This window comes from Carcharodon carcharias, chromosome 7, assembly GCF_017639515.1.
Source record: "Carcharodon carcharias isolate sCarCar2 chromosome 7, sCarCar2.pri, whole genome shotgun sequence".
NCBI classification, from domain to species: Eukaryota; Metazoa; Chordata; class Chondrichthyes; order Lamniformes; family Lamnidae; genus Carcharodon; species Carcharodon carcharias.
The window spans coordinates 5,167,732-5,186,640 of record NC_054473.1 but is presented as its reverse complement, the minus strand read 5'-3'; the positions used below and the strand labels follow the sequence as shown (position 1 = coordinate 5,186,640).

Sequence of the window (18,909 nt, the reverse complement as noted above, 5' to 3'; positions counted from 1 at the left end):
ACAGGGTCAGTGCTAAGGGAGTGCTGCACTGTCGTAGGGTCAGTATGTGGGACTGCTGCACTGTCACAGGGTCAGTGCTAAGGGAGTGCTGCACTGTCACAGGTACCGCCTGATGGTTGAGATGCTAAACCAATGCTCCATCTATCAGTTTTCTTAGCAGATGTTAAAAATCCCAAGACACTGTTGGGGGCAGAGCAGCTTGTTCTGGTGTCCTGGCCGGTAGTTATCCCTCAATCGATGTCACCAAAATTAACTGTTTTATTAAAACTATTTGTGACATCTTGCTGTACTCCGAGTGGTATGACAGTGCTGTGGTCATTTCACTGGACTAATAATCCAAACAGGAGTTCAAATGCCACAGTGAACGTTTTGAGAATTTGAATTCAGTTTAAAAGAAATCTGGAAATCAAAATCTTGGACCAGTAAAAGTGACTGTGAGGCGGCTAGACGGTGGTAAAATCCCAGCTCGTTCACCATGTCACTTCAGGTTGGGAAGCTGCCGCAATTACCCGGTCTCAGTCTGTTTGTGACTCCAGTCCTCAGTTTACTCTTAACTACCCTCCTAAAGTAGCTTAGTGAGCCATTCATTTCAAGAAGTGTATTCTCCATGGCCATGCCTCTACCAATCAGAGTCCACTTGCCAACCAATCAGCACTCTCTTCTCATACAATATAATGACCACCATCTGATCAGGCCACCAAGGAATGGGCAATAAATAGCCATTTGGTAGCACAGAACTTGAGTATCGCTGAGAAAAGAGATATTTATTATCAAACCTTTTCGTCTTGCACCCATCAGGACAATCGCAAGACCAATGTCAGGGGAAACAACATATTTATACTGTATGAGAAGAGAGTGCTGATTGGTTGGCAAGTGGATTCTGATTGGTAGAGGCATTGCCATGGAGAATACACCAGTTGATGGTGACTGACAGTTAACTGCCTAGCACTGTTTGACATTTAAGCCAGGCAGCTTGACTCTGATTAGTCAAGACATTGCCCTGGGGAATCAACCAGTGAACGACTGTCACTTAGTTTGTTTCACTGAAACAGGCGCAATGTATGTATATTTTCATGAAAGAACATGAAGGTTAATGAATGGACACTTATCTTTTACAGAGTTCTATGATTCAATCCTCAAGTACTATCAGGAGTCCTGTGAGGCAGAGAAGGTGGTGAATGGGTCGGTATCTGGCCCACACAGCCTGGTGGAACAGTCAGAGGGCACAAGGCAAGAAACCGAGAGGCTTCTGCAGCAGCAGGAAAACACCTTCAGAAAGTCAACAGCTGCTCACAGGAAACAGCTGAAGGATTTGGAGGGTAAAGTCCAGGAGCTGACAGTGGAAAGCATCAATGAGAAGGTTAGGAAGCAAATCTCATTCTTACAGCTTGGCGGTAATGGAGCCCCAATAACTAGCCTCAGGGAGTTCGGATTCAACTCACACTGTGCAATGACCCCCGGAGTGATTGTCAATGTACGTGTGTGTGTGTGATTGTAAGAATGTGTGTGAGACTGTGAGTATTTATGTTATTCATTCAAGGGATGTTGGCTTCACTGGCTGGGCCAGCATTTATTGTCCATCCCTGATTGCCCTTGAGTAGGTGATGGTGAGCTGCCTTCTTGAACCGCTGCAGTCCATGTGGTGTAGGTACACCCACAGTGCTGTTAGGGAGGGAGTTCCAGGATTTTGACCCAGCGACAGTGAAGGAACAGCCAATATATTTCCAAGTCAGGATGGTGAGTGACTTGGAGGAGACCTTCCCAGTGGTGGTGTTCCCATGTATCTGGTGTCCTTGTCATTCTAGATGGTAATGGTCACAGGTTTGGAAGGTGCTGTCTTAAAGAGCCTTGGTGAGTTCCTGCAGTGCATCTTGTAGATGGTACACACACTGCTGCTACTGTGCGTCGGTGGTGGAGGGAGTGAATGTTTGTGGAAGGGGTACTAATCAAGCAGGCTGCTTTGTCCTGGATGGTGTCAAGCTTCTTGAGTGTTGTTGGAGTTGCACTCATCCAGGCAAGTGGGGAGTATTCCATCACACTCCTGACTTGTGTCTTGTAGATGGTGGACAGGCGTTGGGGAGCCAGGAGGTGAGTTACTCGTCACACAATTCTTAGCTCTCATCTGCTCTTGTAGCCACACTATTTATATGGCTAGTCCAGTTCAGTTTCTGGTCAATGGTAACTGAATGTTAAATTGCGCGAATGTTACTTGCCTCTTGTCAGCCCAAGCCTGGATATTGTTCAGGTCTTGCTGCATTTGGATATGGACTGTTTCAGCATCTGAGGAGTCGTGAATGGTGCTGAATATTGTGCAATCATCAGTGAACATCCCCACTTCTGCCCTTATGATGGAAGAAAGGTCACTGATGAAGTAGCTGAAGATGGTTGGGCCGAGGACACTACCCTTAAATCTTTGAAAAAAATGTCTGGAGTGGTAAAAAGATTGCTTGCTATTTCACTCTGTCTGTTGACATAAGCATGAGGGCTTCCATTACTGGATCAGTGCTGCATGACTGATTTCACAACCATCCATTACCACAGTAGGATACCTGCCATTTCACAGTTTGATTGAAAGCTACAAGTGGTTATAGACTCTTTGAAGTGGGACTATGAATTCCAGTGGCTGTTATTAGGGATTATGTACTTGAATGAAATGTTTGTTCATGTAAGGCTTTATTTATTTGAAGGAATGTAAATGTAGTAAATGTGTTTTTGAGTTTTTTTTCAGTATAGTGAAGTCTGCAATAAACACTTAGAACTTTATCTCAGGTCTGCATGAGTCCAGAGATACTAGGTGAGTTGGCATGTGACAGTATTGACAGAGGGATCACAGCAATGTGTCAGTATTTACAGGGAGTCCCCGGGAGTGTGAGAGTATTTACAGGGGTCTCCAGGAGTCAGTCAATATATACAGAGGATCCCTGGGGGTGGGGGGGTCAGTATTTATAAGGGGTCCAGTATTTGGAAATCAGCTTGCCCCTCCCTAGCTCTGTAATTGGCTCCAACCAGAGCCGCCCTGCCCTCACCCCGTTCTCTCTATTCCACCAATTCCTGTTCTGGCCTCTCACATATCCTGAATTTTAATTACTTCACCATTGGCAGCTGCAGCTTTAGTGTCTCCATTTCTCAACCCCATTCTGCTCCTTTATGACGCTTCTTAAAAGCAAGCTTTGACCTTTGAGCCCTTCTTTGGCTCAACATCTTATTTTGGCTGTTTATGCCTCTGCAAAGCGCATGGGATTTTTCTTACTTAAAAATTGTTGTAAAAATGTAAGTTATTGTTTTAGCTGTCGTTGTGCTGGCTTTGACCTGTCACGGTCGTGCTGCTGTTCCACCTCTGGCCTTCAGATGGCAGCAGCTGACTGTACCTGGGTGTTGGGTGAGGCAAGCTTTGTCCTGTGTCAATAGGTTTCATCCAATCAATTTGGGATGGGAAAGATCATTGACTGCAGAGAGGTGTCATCCATCACCAGAGATGTCTGTATGTCTCGAGCGAGGGCCTAGGGTTCCAACAAAAAATAAAGTTTTTTAGGAATCAGTTAACAAATCCAATGGTAGCATGAATAAGCAGTTAAACCAGAGTCTTATACAACACAGCAACAGGGCTGATCAGCCCATTATACCTATTTCTTATTCTTTGAAAGAACTATCCAATTAGAGTCATGGAGCCACAGAGTCATTACAACTCAGTAGGAGACCATTCGGCCCATCGAGCTCATGACAGATTTCCTATTTCCCCGCTTTACCCTCTTGCCCCTGTAAGTTTTATTTTCCCTAAGTGCCCATCCAATTTCCTTTTAAAATCAAAAACAGAATTACCTGGAAAAACTCAGCAGGTCTGGCAGCATCGGCGGAGAAGAAAAGAGTTGACGTTTCGAGTCCTCATGACCTTTCAACAGAACTGCTGAGTTTTTCCAGGTAATTCTGTTTTTGTTTTGGATTTCCAGCATCCGCAGTTTTTTGTTTTTATTTCTTTTAAAATTGTTGGTTACCTGAAGCAGTCCATGTCCAATGCAGCAAGACCTGGACAATATCCAGGTTTGGGCTGACAAGTGGCAAGTAACATTCACGCCACACAAGTGTCAGGCAATGACCATCTCCAACAAGAGAGAATCTAACCATCGCCCCTTGACATTCAATGGCATTACCATTGCTGAATCCCCCACTATCAACATCCTGGGGGTTACCATTGGCCAGAAACTGAACTGGACTAGCCATATAAATACTGTGGCTACAGGAGCAGGTCAGAGGCTAGGAATCCTGTGACACGTAACTCACCTCCTGACTCCCCAAAGCCTGTCACAAGTCAGGAGTGTGATGGAATACTCCCCACTTGCCTGGATGAGAACAGCTCCTACAACACTCAAGAAGCTCGACACCGTCCAGGACAAAGCAGCCCGCTTGATTGGCACCACATCCACAAACATTCACTCCCTCCACCACTGACGCACAGTAGCAGCAGTGTGTACCATCTACAAGATGCACTGCAGAAATTCACCAAGGCTCCTTAGACAGCACCTTCCAAACCCACGGCCACTACCATCTAGAAGGACAAGGGCAGCAGATAGATGGGAACACCACCACCTGGAAATTCCCCACCAAGTCACTCACCATCCTGACTTGGAAATATATCGGCCGTTCCTTCACTGTCGCTGGGTCAAAATCCTGGAACTCCCTCCCTAACAGCACTGTGGGTGTACCTACACCACATGGACTGCAGCGGTTCAAGAAGGCGGCTCACCACCACCTTCTCAAGGGCAACTAGGGATGGGCAATAAATGCTGGCCCAGCCAGTGAAGCCCACATCCCATGAATGAATAAAAAAAAAATGCCTGCTTCCACCACCTTCATGGTCAGCACGTTCCAGCTTCTGACCACTCACAGCCTAAAAAAGTTCCTCCTCAGGGTCCCCCTTTATCGCTTGCTTAAAACATTAAATCTAATGAGAGCAGCTTTTCTGTGTTGAGCAGAGGTGCTGATGACATCCCTCCTAAGAGACTGTTAAGCTGTAGTTGAAATTCATGGAATTGGAGGGAAATGATTGGCCTGGTTTGGAAACTGGTTGAGCAGCAGGAGACAAGGAGTAGAGGTAATAAGCAGGTACTCTAATTGGCAGAATGTAACTAGCGGTGTCCCACAAGGATCTGTGTTGTCACTTTAATGATTCTCTCTAATTATTAACGACTTAGATGATGGGTAGGAAGTCAGCTATCCAGATTTGCCGATGACACAAGATTGGTGACCTAGCAAGCAGTGTGGCAGGGCCCGTCATAGAGAGATTCACAGATCAAGTGAGCCAGTAAAACTGTCATAAATCGATTTCCATATGAGGTCATGTATTTTAGACTTAAATGATGAAAAGCTAGAAGCACTGGAAGCCTAAAGAGACTTGGGGGTCCGGGCACACATTAAGATGCCCTGAACATGTTTAGAATATAACCAAAAAAAGCTAATGGATTGCTGGCCTTTCTATCTAGAGGAATATAATACAGTGTGTGGAAGCTATGCTTCAGTCAAACAAAGCCCTAGTTACAAGGCCCTTGTCTTTAGCTGTTCTGGGTGCCACATCTTAGGAAAGATATATTGCCCTCAAAGGGAGCTCAGTGTAGATTTCCTGGAATGGAACCAGGACTCAAGGGGTTAAATTACAAGGGGAGAAGAAACGAATTCTAGAATTTAAAAGGTTAAGGGTGGTTTGATTGAAGTTTTCAAGATATTCAGGGGAACTAAGGTCAATCGACAGAAACTGGCTGGGGAGTCTGGGTCTAAAGGGGAGTCCGGTGGCGTAGTGGAATTGTCACTGACTCATATCCCTTGGTAATTCTCTGAGGATCTGGGTTCAAATCCCACTGTGGTAGATGGTAAAATTTGAATTCCATGAATACCTGGAATTAAAAGCCTCCTGACAACTGCTTCTCAACCAGTTTCTGAACCATTGTCAATTGATGTAAAAACCCATCTGGGTCACTAACACCCTTTAGGGAGGGAAATCTGCCACCCTGACCCAGTCTGGCCTACATGTGACTCCAGACCTACAGCCATGTGGTTGACTCTTAAATGCCCCCTGAGCAATGGCAATTAGGGATGGGCAATAAATGCTGGCCTATTCATCCCACAAGTGAATAAAAAAATGGCAATTGATGTAGGTCAATCATCAGTTTTGCATCTGAGATTGATAAATTTTTGTTCACTAAAGTTATTAAGAAATTTAGAGCAAAGCAAAAAGCCTTAAATCTATGTCCCCCAGTCCTTGCACCATCAGCCAATGGGAACAGCTTGTCTACCTTATCTAAACCTGTCATAATCTTGTACCCCTCTATTAAATCCTCCCTCAATCTCCTTCGCTCCCACAACCCCAGCTTCTCCAACCTAACCTCATCCCTGGAACCATTCTGGTAAATCTCCTCCACACCCTCTCAAGGACCCTCACATCCTTCCTCAAGTGTGATGTAATGTAGGAAATGCAGCAGCCAACTCATGCACAGCAAGATCCCATAAACAGCAAATGTGAAAAATGACAGATAATTTTTGTTTTAGGGATGTTCTTTGAGGGATAAATATTGGCTGCAGATCACTGGGGAGAACTCCCTTGTCATGGGACCTTTTAGTCCCAGCAGTGCGACACTCCTTCATACTGCACTGGAATGTCATAGAATCCAAAAGTGATAAAGCACTTTTTAGGGACCATTTGGCCCATCACACATGGTCCAGCCCTTTAAAAAGCTAAGTAGTTAGTCCCACTCCCCTGACCCTTCCCCATAGCCCTGTAACTATTTCCCTTCAAGTATTTATCCATTGTCAGGCGGGATTTTGTGCTGAGGTTGCTAAAGTGGGATTTGAACTGACAATCTTCTGACTCACAGGTGAGAGAGAGGGAATGCGACCCACTGAGTTACAGCCAATAATTCATGATATCAGGAACAGGATTTGGTCATTCAGCCCTCAGCCCTATTGCCTGCCCACACTATGCCTTCCCTCCATCTCCTTATGTGATGGAGTGAGCAGCTCGCAGTCCCCCTCCATGGAATATCCTTCCTCACCATGTTTACTGTCTCGTTCCAGGTGTGCGGGTCGTCCAGTGGGCAGGACTGTGCCAGTGACCCGTGCGGAGGTGCCAACTGCCGAGACAGCTCGGGGAGTCGCTGGTGTGGAGGAGAGCACTGCGCTGGGGCTCTCAGTCAGTCAGCAGAGGCGCTGCGTACAGCGACCAACACAACCATCGCACTCCAGGACACTCAGCACCAACTCGATGCTGTCTCTAAAAAGGTAGGTGGAATGGAGGGGTCGGGGGAGGAAGAGAGCTGGAGATTGAGGTGTGGATGGAGAGTGAGGGGGAAAGAGAGGTAAGAATGTGAAGGGGGGGAAAAGAAGGGGGAGCAGAGAATTGGGGGAGCTTGGGTGGGGGGAGTGATGGGGAGGGGGAGGAATAGTGGAGAGGGAGGAGGAGGAGAGGGGAGGGGGGCGAGGAAGAATCATGGGAAACCCTCGGTTGAGTGATGTGAGGAGGTTTGATTTTAACTTCCTGAAATCAGGTTTAAAGGGGCAGTAACAGCCTCTGAACGGGAAGGTATGGGCACAATTAGGACTTTGGGCACCAACTTTTCAGGGCATTGAGCTCCTTTAAATATGCAGATTAGATGTACAGAAGTCCCTGGCTGCTACCCAGATGAAGTACGTCACACAGTGGGCTCTGGCCTCTCTGCTCACCTCCACGGGAGACAGAGTCAGAAACACACATCTCCACTTGCTGTAGATGGAACATGAGGAGGAGACAGGAGGAGTCACTGTATAGCATGGCTAAAATCAGAGGTCAGAGCCATACCCCAGGAATTCTCCTTCTCCCACCCAACACTCGTTGATCGCGATCCTACCAGCAGTCAGTCAGGAAACTGTTGCAAGGCCGGGTGGGAACCTGGAGAGCTCCAACGTGACATCTCTTTTGCCGCCTGTAATTCAGGAGGTTCTGTTTAAACGAGGCCCTGGTCCTGGTATGGGGAGTGGGGGTGCCTGTGCAATTCCTGCTGGGTGGTGAGTGCACTGGCAAATTGTGCAGGTTACTGACAACCTCCATCCTTCTCCAGATCGAAGAGATACAAGGCCAAGCAGAAAATGCAAAATCCCAGGCAGCCAAAACACTGAAGAGGGCAATAGAGGCAAAAAACCTCATCAACAACACAGTGGCTGAACTGTGCAAATTCATCAAGACAGTGAAAGACTTTCTCAACGGTGAGTTTACCATAACCATGTTTAACAAGTAGCAGATGCAGAGTAAAGCTCCCTCTACACTGTCCCCATCAAACACTCCCAGGACAGGTACAGCACGGGGTTAGATACAGAGTAAATCTCCCTCTACACTGTCCTCATCAAACATTCCCAGGACAGGTACAGCACGGGGTTAGATAGAGAGTAAATCTCCCTCTACACTGTTCCCATCAAACACTCCCAGGACAGGTACAGCACGGGGTTAGATACAGAGTAAATCTCCCTCTACACTGTCCCCATCAAACATTCCCAGGACAGGTACAGCACGGGGTTAGATACAGAGTAAATCTCCCTCTACACTGTCCCCATCAAACACTCCCAGGACAGGTACAGCACAGGGTTAGATACAGAGTAAATCTCCCTCTACACTGTCCCCATCAAACACTCCCAGGACAGGTACAGCACGGGGTTAGATACAGAGTAAATCTCCCTCTACACTGTCCCCATCAAACACTCCCAGGACAGGTACAGCACGGGGTTAGATACAGAGTAAAGCTCCCTCTACACTGTCCCCATCAAACACTCCCAGGACAGGTACAGCACGGGGTTAGATACAGAGTAAAGCTCCCTCTACACCGTCCCCATCAAACACTCCCAGGACAGGTACAGCACGGGGTTAGATACAGAGTAAAGCTCCCTCTACACCGTCCCCATCAAACACTCCCAGGACAGGTACAGCACGGGGTTAGATACAGAGTAAATCTCCCTCTGCACTGTCCCCATCAAACACTCCCAGGGCAGGAACAGCATGGGGTTAGATACAGAGTAAAGCTCCACAGATCTCACTTTGTCATATTCAAGTCATATGTTGTACATGAAAAAATTACAGCTGAATTCTCTTTCAGAAAGGATTGAAAAGTGGAGAGAAAGCCAGTTCTTTCCAGTTGCTTTTCTGACCTTGACCTTGACCAGCAGAGGTTCAAGTGTGGATCTAAATGTCTGTCAAACCAGATACAATTTCTCTGACAATAATGGGCTTATATTTGACACCTCCCCTTGGGTTCTTTTGCCAATTTCCTTAAGTCTGTTCCTCTGGACATTGCCATGAGGAATGAACCAGTGAATGGTTGTCACTTATCTTGTTTAGCTAAAACAGGTGCAATGTGTGTACATGTTCTTTCTGTCTGCTAGGAACAGATATTAGTCTATGTAGCTTCCAGTACACACAAGTGCACCACATTGCAAGCCAGACTGACAATATGAAATTGGTTGTCAGTGTAATTTTTAGCACACAGGATTATTTAGCAAATATTGGCCAACCGTGGAATCACATCTAATGTTGGACACTGTGTCTTGAGTTTTGCAAGCACGGGCTGGTTGGGTATGGTCTGTGCCCTGTCCATTGCGATCAGTGGAAGGGACATGGTGCTGGATACGATCTGCCAATCGGCACTCTCTTCTGATGCAGTATTAAGTTGTTGCTTCCCCTGACGTTGGTATTTTCTTGTGAATTGGCCTGATGAGTGCAAGGCGAAAAGCTTCAACAAACAGGCTTGAGGGGCCAAATGGCCTACTCCTTTTTTCAGCAATAATCACTTCCTGTACAACTAAACAACTATTTATTTACTCTATCAAAATCCTTCATAATTTTGAACACCTCTATTAAGCCTGCTCTTATCCCGCTCTGCTCCAAGTTTATCTTCAGGAAAGGTTGTAAAGATAAGCCCAGCAACTATAGGACAGTCAGTTTAACAACTGTGGTGGGGAAACTTCTAGGAAACACAATCCGGGCAAAACCACCTTTGCGAGTTCATTAAGGAGAGCCAGCAATGGATTTGCTAAGAGGAAACCATGCTTAACTAACTTGCTGGAGTTATTTTGATGAGGTAATGGAAGGGCTGATGAGGGTAATGTGGTTTACATGGACTTGCAAAAGGCATTTGATAAAGAGCCACACAATAGACTTATGAGCAAAGTTCACGGAATAAATGGGGCAGCAGTAACATGGATCCAAAACTGGCTGAGTGACAGGGAACAGAGAGTAGTGGTGAATGGTTGTTTTTCAGACTGGATAGTGGAGTTCTCCAAGAGTCGGAGTTAGGATACAGAACAATGACCAAGACCTTGGTGCACACGGCACAATTTCAAAATTTGCAGATGGAACTTGCGAACATTGTGAACTGTGAGGAGGATAGTGTGGAACTTCAAAAGGACATACATTCATACATACAAATTAGGAGCAGAAGTAGGCCACTCAGCCCCTCGAGCCTGCTCTGCCATTCAATGAGACCATGGCTGATCTGATTGTAACCTCAACCCCACAGTCCCGCCTATGCCCGATAACCTTTCACCCCCTTGTTAATCAAGAATCAATCCAGCTCTGCCTTAAAAATATTCAAAACTCTGCTTCCACCGCTTTTTGTCTTCCTGTCAAAATAATCAATTTCACATTGGCCCACATTATACTCCATTTGCCAGATTTTTGCCCACTCACTGAACCTACCTGTGTCCCTTTGTAGCCTCCTTATATCCTCCTCACAACTTACTTTCCTACCTATCTTTGTGTCCTCAGCAAATTTAGCAACCATTCCTTTGGTCCCTTCATCCAAGTCATTCATATAAATTGTAAAAAGACATAGACAGGGTCAATGGAATGGGTGGACAAGCAGCAGATGAATTTAATGCAGAGAAGCATGAAGTGATTCATTTTGGTAGAAAAAGCGCCGAGAAACAGTATAAAATAAAGGGTACGACTCTAAAGGGGGTGCAGGAACACAGGGACCTGGGGGTTTATGTGCATAACTCATTGAAGGTGTCAGGACAGGCTGAGAGCATGGTTAATAAAGCATACGGGATCTTGGGCTTTATGAATAGGGGTTATAGAGTACAAAAACAAGGAGGTTATGATGAACCTGTATAAAACACTGGTTCCTCCTCAACTGGAGTATCGCATCCAGTTCTGGGCAATGCACTTTAAGAAGGATATAAAGGCTTTAGAGAGAGTGCAGGAAAGATTCATGAGAATGGTTCCAGCGGTCAGTTATGAAGATAGATTGGAGAAGCTAGGGCTGTTTTCCTTAAAGAGAAGGTGGAGAGGAGATTTGATAGAGGTGTTCAAAATCATGAGGGCTTTGGATAGTGTAAAGAGGGAGAAACTGTTCCCATTGGTGGAGGGATTGAGAAGCAGAGGTAGTTGGTAAACAAAGCAATGGCAACATAAGGAAAAGCTTTTTCACACAGCGAGTGGTTAGGGTCTGGAATGTGCTGCCTGAGAGTGTGGTAGAAGCAAGTTCAATCGTGGAATTCAAAAGGGAATTGGATCATTATCTGAAATGGAAAAATGTGCGGGGTTACAGGGAAATGGTGGGGGATGCGGCAGTAGCTGAACTGCTCTTGTAGAGAGCTAGCACGGACACGGTGGCCAGAATGGCCTCCTGTGCTGTAACTATTCTATGATTCTATTCTATGATTCTAATGAGAACAATCCCAGCTTCTCTAGTCTCTCCACGTAACTAAAGATGCTCATTCCTGGTAGCATTCTCGTAAATCCCCTCTCCAAGGCCCTTGACATCCTTCCTAAAGTGTGATGCCCAGAACTGGACGGAATTCTCCAGCTGGGTCTTAACTAGTGTTTTATAAACGTTCATAATTACTAACTTGCTTTTGCACACTTATTTCTCTATTTACAAAGCCCAGGATCCCAGAGCTGTTTTGACAGCTAATATCAGAGAAAGCCAGTCACTTCCTGTTGGGTTCTTTTGACTTTGGTATACTGATTCCTTCCCATTTATAAGCAGCTGTCACCGAGGGACAATATTTCCTTAGCAATTAGCTTTCAATTGAAAGTGTTGTTGCTGTCTGGCTTGAACTAGCAGAGGCTGAACACTAACTCTCTGACACTTCCTCCTAACTGCACCTGGACCATGACCCAACCATTGAACATCAAGCCATTGTTTCCAGGATTGTCACTGACCTCATCCCCTCTGGAGACCTTCCCTCCACTGCCTCGAACCTCATAGTTCCCCAACATCAAAGTGCCCACTTCTACTCCTTGCCCAAGATCCACAAATGTGGCTCCTCAGTTTCTGACATTAAAGGACCTACGCAGCTTTGAATTGACTCTGCTTAGCTGCACAATACTACATGTACATTGTATTGAACCCAGCTGGCTGCGATGAGCAATGCCAGGGGAGAGCTGTTTAGGAGGTTCATCCTGACTGAATGTTGATTCTGGGGGATTGTATTCCAGAGGAAGGTGCGGACCCAGAAAGCATCGACCTGCTCGCCAACCTGGTCCTGAACATCTCCTTCCCTGTCAGCTCGCTGGACATTCGGAAGATTGTGCAGGAAATTAAAGACACCATGGGGCGTGTCAAGGATGTCGACACAATCCTCAACGACACAGCCCGGAATCTGCAGCTCGCTCAGCAACTGGCGAAACAGGCGGAGAAAGTGAAGTTAGTGTTTGTGTAACATTGGGGGTGGGGGGAGGGGGTGGGGTTGCCATGGGAGGGGAAGCGGGGAGAGACTGGTAGGGGGAGTGGAATAGGGGTATGATCAAGGGAGAAGTGGATGGACAGAGAGGGAAGGGAAAACAGTGGGGAGGGAGAGAAATAGGCAGATGGGGAGGGAGGGCACACAAACACATAGGACATGATGGAGAGAAGAATGGAGATATGGGGGGAGAGGTGGAGGAGAGGGAAGAGTGAGGAAGGAAATGGGAGCAAGTATTAAAGAGGAGGGAAAATTAGCTCCTGATCAAGGTGCAGTAACCCCTGGAATTTGGCTGGGGAGAGAATTCAGAGCGTAGTGATACCTGTCGTGTTTGAATTGCCTGCTGGTACTCATGTGTAGAAATAAACTCGGAGAAGACAGCAAAGAGCAGTGACATCTGAAATCTTCCATGAAAATAACTCCTCCCATTTCCTTTAAAGCCCAATTACCGCATCCTTACCCAACTCCCCCCACAGCACCATCCCCCAACTCTCTTCACCTAGCTCCCTCCTACCACACCCTCATCCAGCTCCCTCCCTCCACACCCACCCCAGCTCCCTCCCCCCAAACCCTCCCCCAGCTCCCTCCCTCCACACCCACCCCAGCTCCCTCCCTTCGCACCCTCACCCAGCTCCCTCCTGCCACACCCTCCCCCAGCTCCCTCCCTCCGCACCCTCCCCCAGCTCCCTCCCTCTGCACCCTCCCCCAGCTCCCTCCCTCTGCACCCTCCCCAAGTTCCCTCCCTCCGCACCCTCACCCAGCTCCCTCCCTCTGCACCCTCCCCCAGCTCCCTCCTTCTGCACCCTCCCCAAGTTCCCTCCCTCCGCACCCTCACCCAGCTCCCTCCTGCCACACCCTCCCCCAGCTCCCTCCTGACACACCCTCCTCCAGCTCCCTCACCCCGCACCCTCATCTTGCCCCCTCACCCTGCCCCCTCACCCCGCCCCCCCTCACCCCGCCCCCTCACCCCACCCCCTGCCTCCACTCCTCCTCTTGTTCTCTTGCCCCAATTCCTCACTTCAACCCAGAGTGTCCTGCATTGTCAGAAGCCACAGCTGCATAAGTTTCTGGAAGACATGTCTTTGTGTTTTGATTAAGAGGAGTTTGAGTCTTTGCATGTTTCAGTTTGATCATCTGTGTGTTTGAGTTTGAGGGTTTCTCTCAGGGTTTTGTTTGTTAGAGTTTAAGGGTTTGTGTGTTTCATTGTTGAATTGGATCCTTTTTGTGTTTTTCAGGAATCGAGCCACTGAGGTGAAAGGTAATGTAGCTGAGGCAAAGCGCAGCATTGACGCTGTCAAATCCAAACTGGATGTCGTTGAGAAATCCCTGCAAAAGGCCAAAAATATCACATCAACTGCTGAGGATTCTATTGGGAAGGTATCTGTCTTTCTGTTCCAGGGATTGGGGTACAGCAGTGTAAAATTGTTCTGACTGGCCCAATAATCTGGGGAACAGGTGTTTGAGGGTGTCTGTTTAGAACAAATCCGGATCAGTAAAGGTGACCATGAAGCTGTTGGACTGTCGTAAAAACCCAAATATTTCACTGGCCTTCTCCAGGGTAGGAAACCTGATGTCCTGACCCAGTCTGGATCTGTGTCAGTCCAGTCCCCACAACATCATGATTGCCTGAGCTCTGAACGAAGGTCCTTGACCTGAAATGCCAACTCTTTTTCTCTCTCCACAGATGCTGCCAGACCTGCTGAGTTTTACCAATATTTTCTGTTGACTCTGATTTGACCCAGCAAACTGTTCTATTGCATCAAAACAGGGCAACAAAGGATAGGCAATAAATGGTTTTCTTACCAGTGATGTCTGCACCCCATGAATGAATAGAAACTAAATTAACAACGAGGAGTTGCAAGGTTTTACCAGTGGAATATCACATATTGACAGAAGTTACAGTTCGTAAACACTCCCAGGGTTAGTGTTTGAGGCAGAAACTGTGTCGACATTGGGAATTGGATGGAGGGTCAGAGGGAAATGTGATCGAGGTTGGATAGATGTGATTGGGACTGTTTGCTCTTGTGGAGGGTAAAGGCTGACACAGACTGGACAGGCTAAATGGTGTGTTTCTATATTATAACTTCTGTGCCTTGCTTCTGAATTATTGTTGAGCAGCCTCCCCAGTGTATTTTAGTTATTCCCTCATTTCTTTTAAAATGTTGGAACACGCTCCTCGTCTTGGGGATTTCTGACTTCCAGATCACATGAAATGTTATCATTGTGTCATCACTATCCCCCGGGCTCCTGTAGCAGTTTATATTCTCTACATTTCCCCGGTCAATGTGAAATTCAGGTAAAGATGGCTCTGGCCTCTTGAGGTTTGTATGGTGAACTGGGTCAAGAAGCAGAGATTTACTATGTTCGCCAACTGTGGCTCTAAACCACTGAATTCTTGGGAAGCCACTGAGTGGAATTAACCGGCCCCATTGGCAGCAGGCATCATGGTGGCTGAGAAAGCCAAAAATCGATTTGACTTTGTTGTAAAACCAGTTTGCGATCGTCCACTCCACCCGTCAATGACTGGTCGCATTTCCCACAGCCTCACGTCAGGAACCTAATTTCAATACCTTAGCATCTCATTATAATCCCAGCTCACCGGAACCATCCCCCCATGTCAAATTTACCGTCCACGCTGACACATCGTCACACCGTCCTTCACAACTGCCTTTAAAAGGCTTGCGCCTGGTGAGCTGAACTTTGAGGGGAACTTGGAGGTGAGTGCACACAACCTTGCACAGTGTTTGCGAGCATCGCCTGTAGGACATCGAGGAGGAGGCGCCACACATTCTGGGGGTCACAGGCAAGTCACTTTTTCCCGGCTGGCATTGAGTGCAGTGCCAAGGTAAGGGCTCCAGTGTGGGTCAGGCCTGAGGGGAGGCAGGGGCAAAGCATAACAGACTGAAGGAAGTACACAAGCACGTGTCGGGGTGGGGGGTAGTTATGGGGAGGTGGTGGGTGAGGGAAGCGGCCACACACTTGGAAAACCTTGTCAAAAGTGAGCATTCTTCTGCAGCTGAGACTGTTCAGCTGCAGCTCCATTGACAGGCTTGGAGTCGGAGCCTCTGAAACTTTTCTGCCCACTCAAGTAATGTAAAAGCATGAAAGTGCCACCAAATGCTCCAGAACCTTTCACCCATTGAGTGCAGACTGCAAATTAATGTGTGTTTTAGGGGGCAGCAGAACAATTGGCCGACTGGGTAGGTTGTACAATCCCCTTGTGAAAGGGGCCAAGGAGCAGTCACTGGTGGAGATGCTCACAGCCCCTCGCAATGTCTTTATTCAGGTTTGGACCAATATCCATCATGGTTCAAGCTAACAGTGCAGCCTTACAGTGCGGGTTAGGAGAATGCCTGTGCCTGAGCTGAGAGCACAGCATGTAGTCCAGTGGCCGAAGCTGCCGCCAATCGGTCAAGTGGAGGTGGTGGGGTTTCAGACAGCTACGAAGTGCAGTAAACACTGGCCATCCAAGTGGTGGCCAACACTCTCCTGCATACTCCTGAAGAGACCTTCAGACTTAACCAAGAGAGCTTCTTGGGACACATATGCTAACCCACTCATCTCCCTCTTTGATCCTGCGGGTGGAGAATATCTGGATCATGGAGCCTGGTGATTTAGCGGTATGCCTCATGGCTGACAGGGAGTAGAGAAGAAGAAGAAGAGAGTGATGGAGGCATCTGGCTTGGCAAAGGGAGAAGCACCTTGCTCAAGATGAAGGTGCAGCAGGGCCTGCTGTGCACGCAGCTGAAGATCCGCAGACAGCCGTCACTCGTAGGTGCTTCGCTAAACCCAGGGTCACTTGACGGCATTTGTCATTCCTGCAGATGACCGAGAGCCAGAGTCACTGAAGACTGCACATGTCTAGGGAACTGGTCAGTCACATATGCCACTTACTGCAGGGTTTGGCACCACGGGGACATGGGCATATGAAATAAGAGCAGGAGTAGGCCAATCAGCCCCTCAAGCCTGCTCTACCATTCAATGAGATCATGACTGATCTGTTTGTGTTTTGAATTTGACATTCCCATCTAGCCCCGATTACCTGTGATTCGCTTGCCCAACAAGAATCTATCTACCTCAGCCTTAAAAATATTCAATGACCCCGCCTCCACCACCTTCTGAGGCACAGAATTCCAAAGTCACATAACCCTCTGAGAGAAAAAAATTCCCCTCATCTCTGTCCTAAAAGGGTGACCCCTAATTTTAAGACAGTGACCCCTAGTTCTGGACTCACCCACAAGAGGAAACATCCTTTCCACATCCACCTTGTCAAGGCCGTTCAGGATCTTGTAAACTTCAATCAAATCACCCCTCACTCTTCTAAACTCCAGTGGAGACAAGCCCAGTCTGTCCAACCTTTCCTCATAAGACAATCCACTCATTCCAGGTATCAATCTAGTAAACCTCCTCTGAACCATCTCCAACACATTTACATCCTTCCTTAAATAAGGAGACCAAAACTGCACACAGTATTTGAGGTGTGGTCTCACCAATGCCCTGTATAACTGAAGCATTGCATCCTTAGTTTTATGTTCAATCCCTCTTGTAATAAAGGATAGTATTCCATTAGCCTTCTTAATTACTTGCTGTACCTGCATACTAACTTTTTGTGACTCATGTACTAGAACACCTAGATCCCTCTGCACCTCAGAATCATGCAGCCATTCTCTATTTAAGTAATAATCTGCTCTTTTATTCTTCCTGCAAAAGTGAACAACTTCTCATTTTCGTACATTAAACTCCATTTGCCAGACTTTTGCCCACTCACTCAACCTATCTATGTCAGCCTACAATCTCCTTATGTCCTCTTCACAACATACTTTCCTACCTATCTTTGTGTAATCTACAAATTTAGCTACCATGCCTTCACTCTCCTCATCTAAGTCATTGATATCAATTGCAAAAAGTTGAGGCCCCAGTACAGACCCCTGTGGGACTCCACTTGTCACATCCTGCAAATCAGAAAAAGACTCATTTATGTATATTCTCTGTTTCCTGTTATCCAGCCAATCTTCTATCCATGCCAATATGTTACCCCCTACACCATGCACTTTTATTTTCTGCAATTACCTTTGATGCGGCATCTTACCTTGAGTTTCTATCAGTGCCCAGCTATAACCTCCTTAATGATCGATTCTAACTCCTTCCCCACAACAGATGTCAAGTTAACTGGCCCATAACTTCCTGTTCTCTGCCTCCCTCCCTTCTTGAATAGAAGTGTTGTATTTGTTACTTTCCAGTCTGATGGAACCTTTCCAGAATTAAGGCATTTTTGGAAAATTGGCACCAGCGCATTGACTACCTCATTAGCCACCTCTTTTAAGACCCTAGGCTGTAGTCCATTGGGACCTGGAGACTTGCCAGCCCACAGCTCCATCAGTTTGCTCAGGACCATTTCCCTGGTGATTTCAATTTCACCAAGTTCCTCTCTCACTTCGATTTCTGATTTACAGCTATTACTGGAATGTCTTTTGTATCCTCTATAATGAAGACACAAGCAAAATATTTGTTCATTTCTTCTGCCATTTCCTTATTATCTACTATTAACTCCCCACTGTCACTCTCTAGAGGACCAACACTCACTTTACTTCTCATTTCCTTTTTAAATACCTGTAGAAATACTTGCTATCCATTTTTACATTTCTAGTTAGTTTCCTCTCATACTCTAACTTCTTACTCCTGATTAATCTTTTAGTCTGAAGAAGAGTCATACAGACTCAAAACATTAACTCTGTCTTTCTCTCCACAGGTGCTGTCAGACCTGCTGAGTTTTTCCAGCATTTTTTGTTTTTGTATTTGTTTCAGATTTCCAGCATCCGCAGTATTTTGCCTTAACCTAATAGTCATTCTCTGCCGTTCTTTATATTCTGACCAATCATCTGTCCTGCCTTTCACCTTTGCTCAGTTATATGCTTCTTGCATAAGACATAGGAGCAGAAATTAGGCCATTCGGCCCATCAAGTCTGCTCCGCCATTCAATCATGGCTGATAAGTTTCTCAACCCCATTCTCCCGCCTTCTCCCCATAACCTTTGATCCCCTTATCATTCAAGAACCTATCTATCTCAGTCTTAAATACACTCAATGACCTGGCCTCCACAGCCTTCTGTGGCAATGAATTCCATAGATTCACCACTCTCTGGCTAAAGAAGTTTCTCCTCATCTCTGTTCTAAAATGTCTTCCCATACTCTGAGGCTGTGCCCTCGGGTCCTA

The 18,909-nt window shown here is 46.6% G+C and overlaps 1 protein-coding gene across 1 annotated transcript in view; it reads left to right on the top strand.

Moving 5' to 3' along the window:
* LOC121279727 (laminin subunit beta-1-like) overlaps nt 1–18,909 on the top strand; it is a 228,622-nt gene that overhangs the window by 200,629 nt on the left and 9,084 nt on the right. The window contains exons 24-28 of the mRNA XM_041190979.1: nt 1,119–1,360; nt 7,063–7,266; nt 8,082–8,226; nt 12,452–12,659; nt 13,932–14,073. Coding sequence (XP_041046913.1) covers nt 1,119–1,360; nt 7,063–7,266; nt 8,082–8,226; nt 12,452–12,659; nt 13,932–14,073 — 941 coding nt within the window. The remainder of the gene's footprint in view (nt 1–1,118; nt 1,361–7,062; nt 7,267–8,081; nt 8,227–12,451; nt 12,660–13,931; nt 14,074–18,909) is intronic.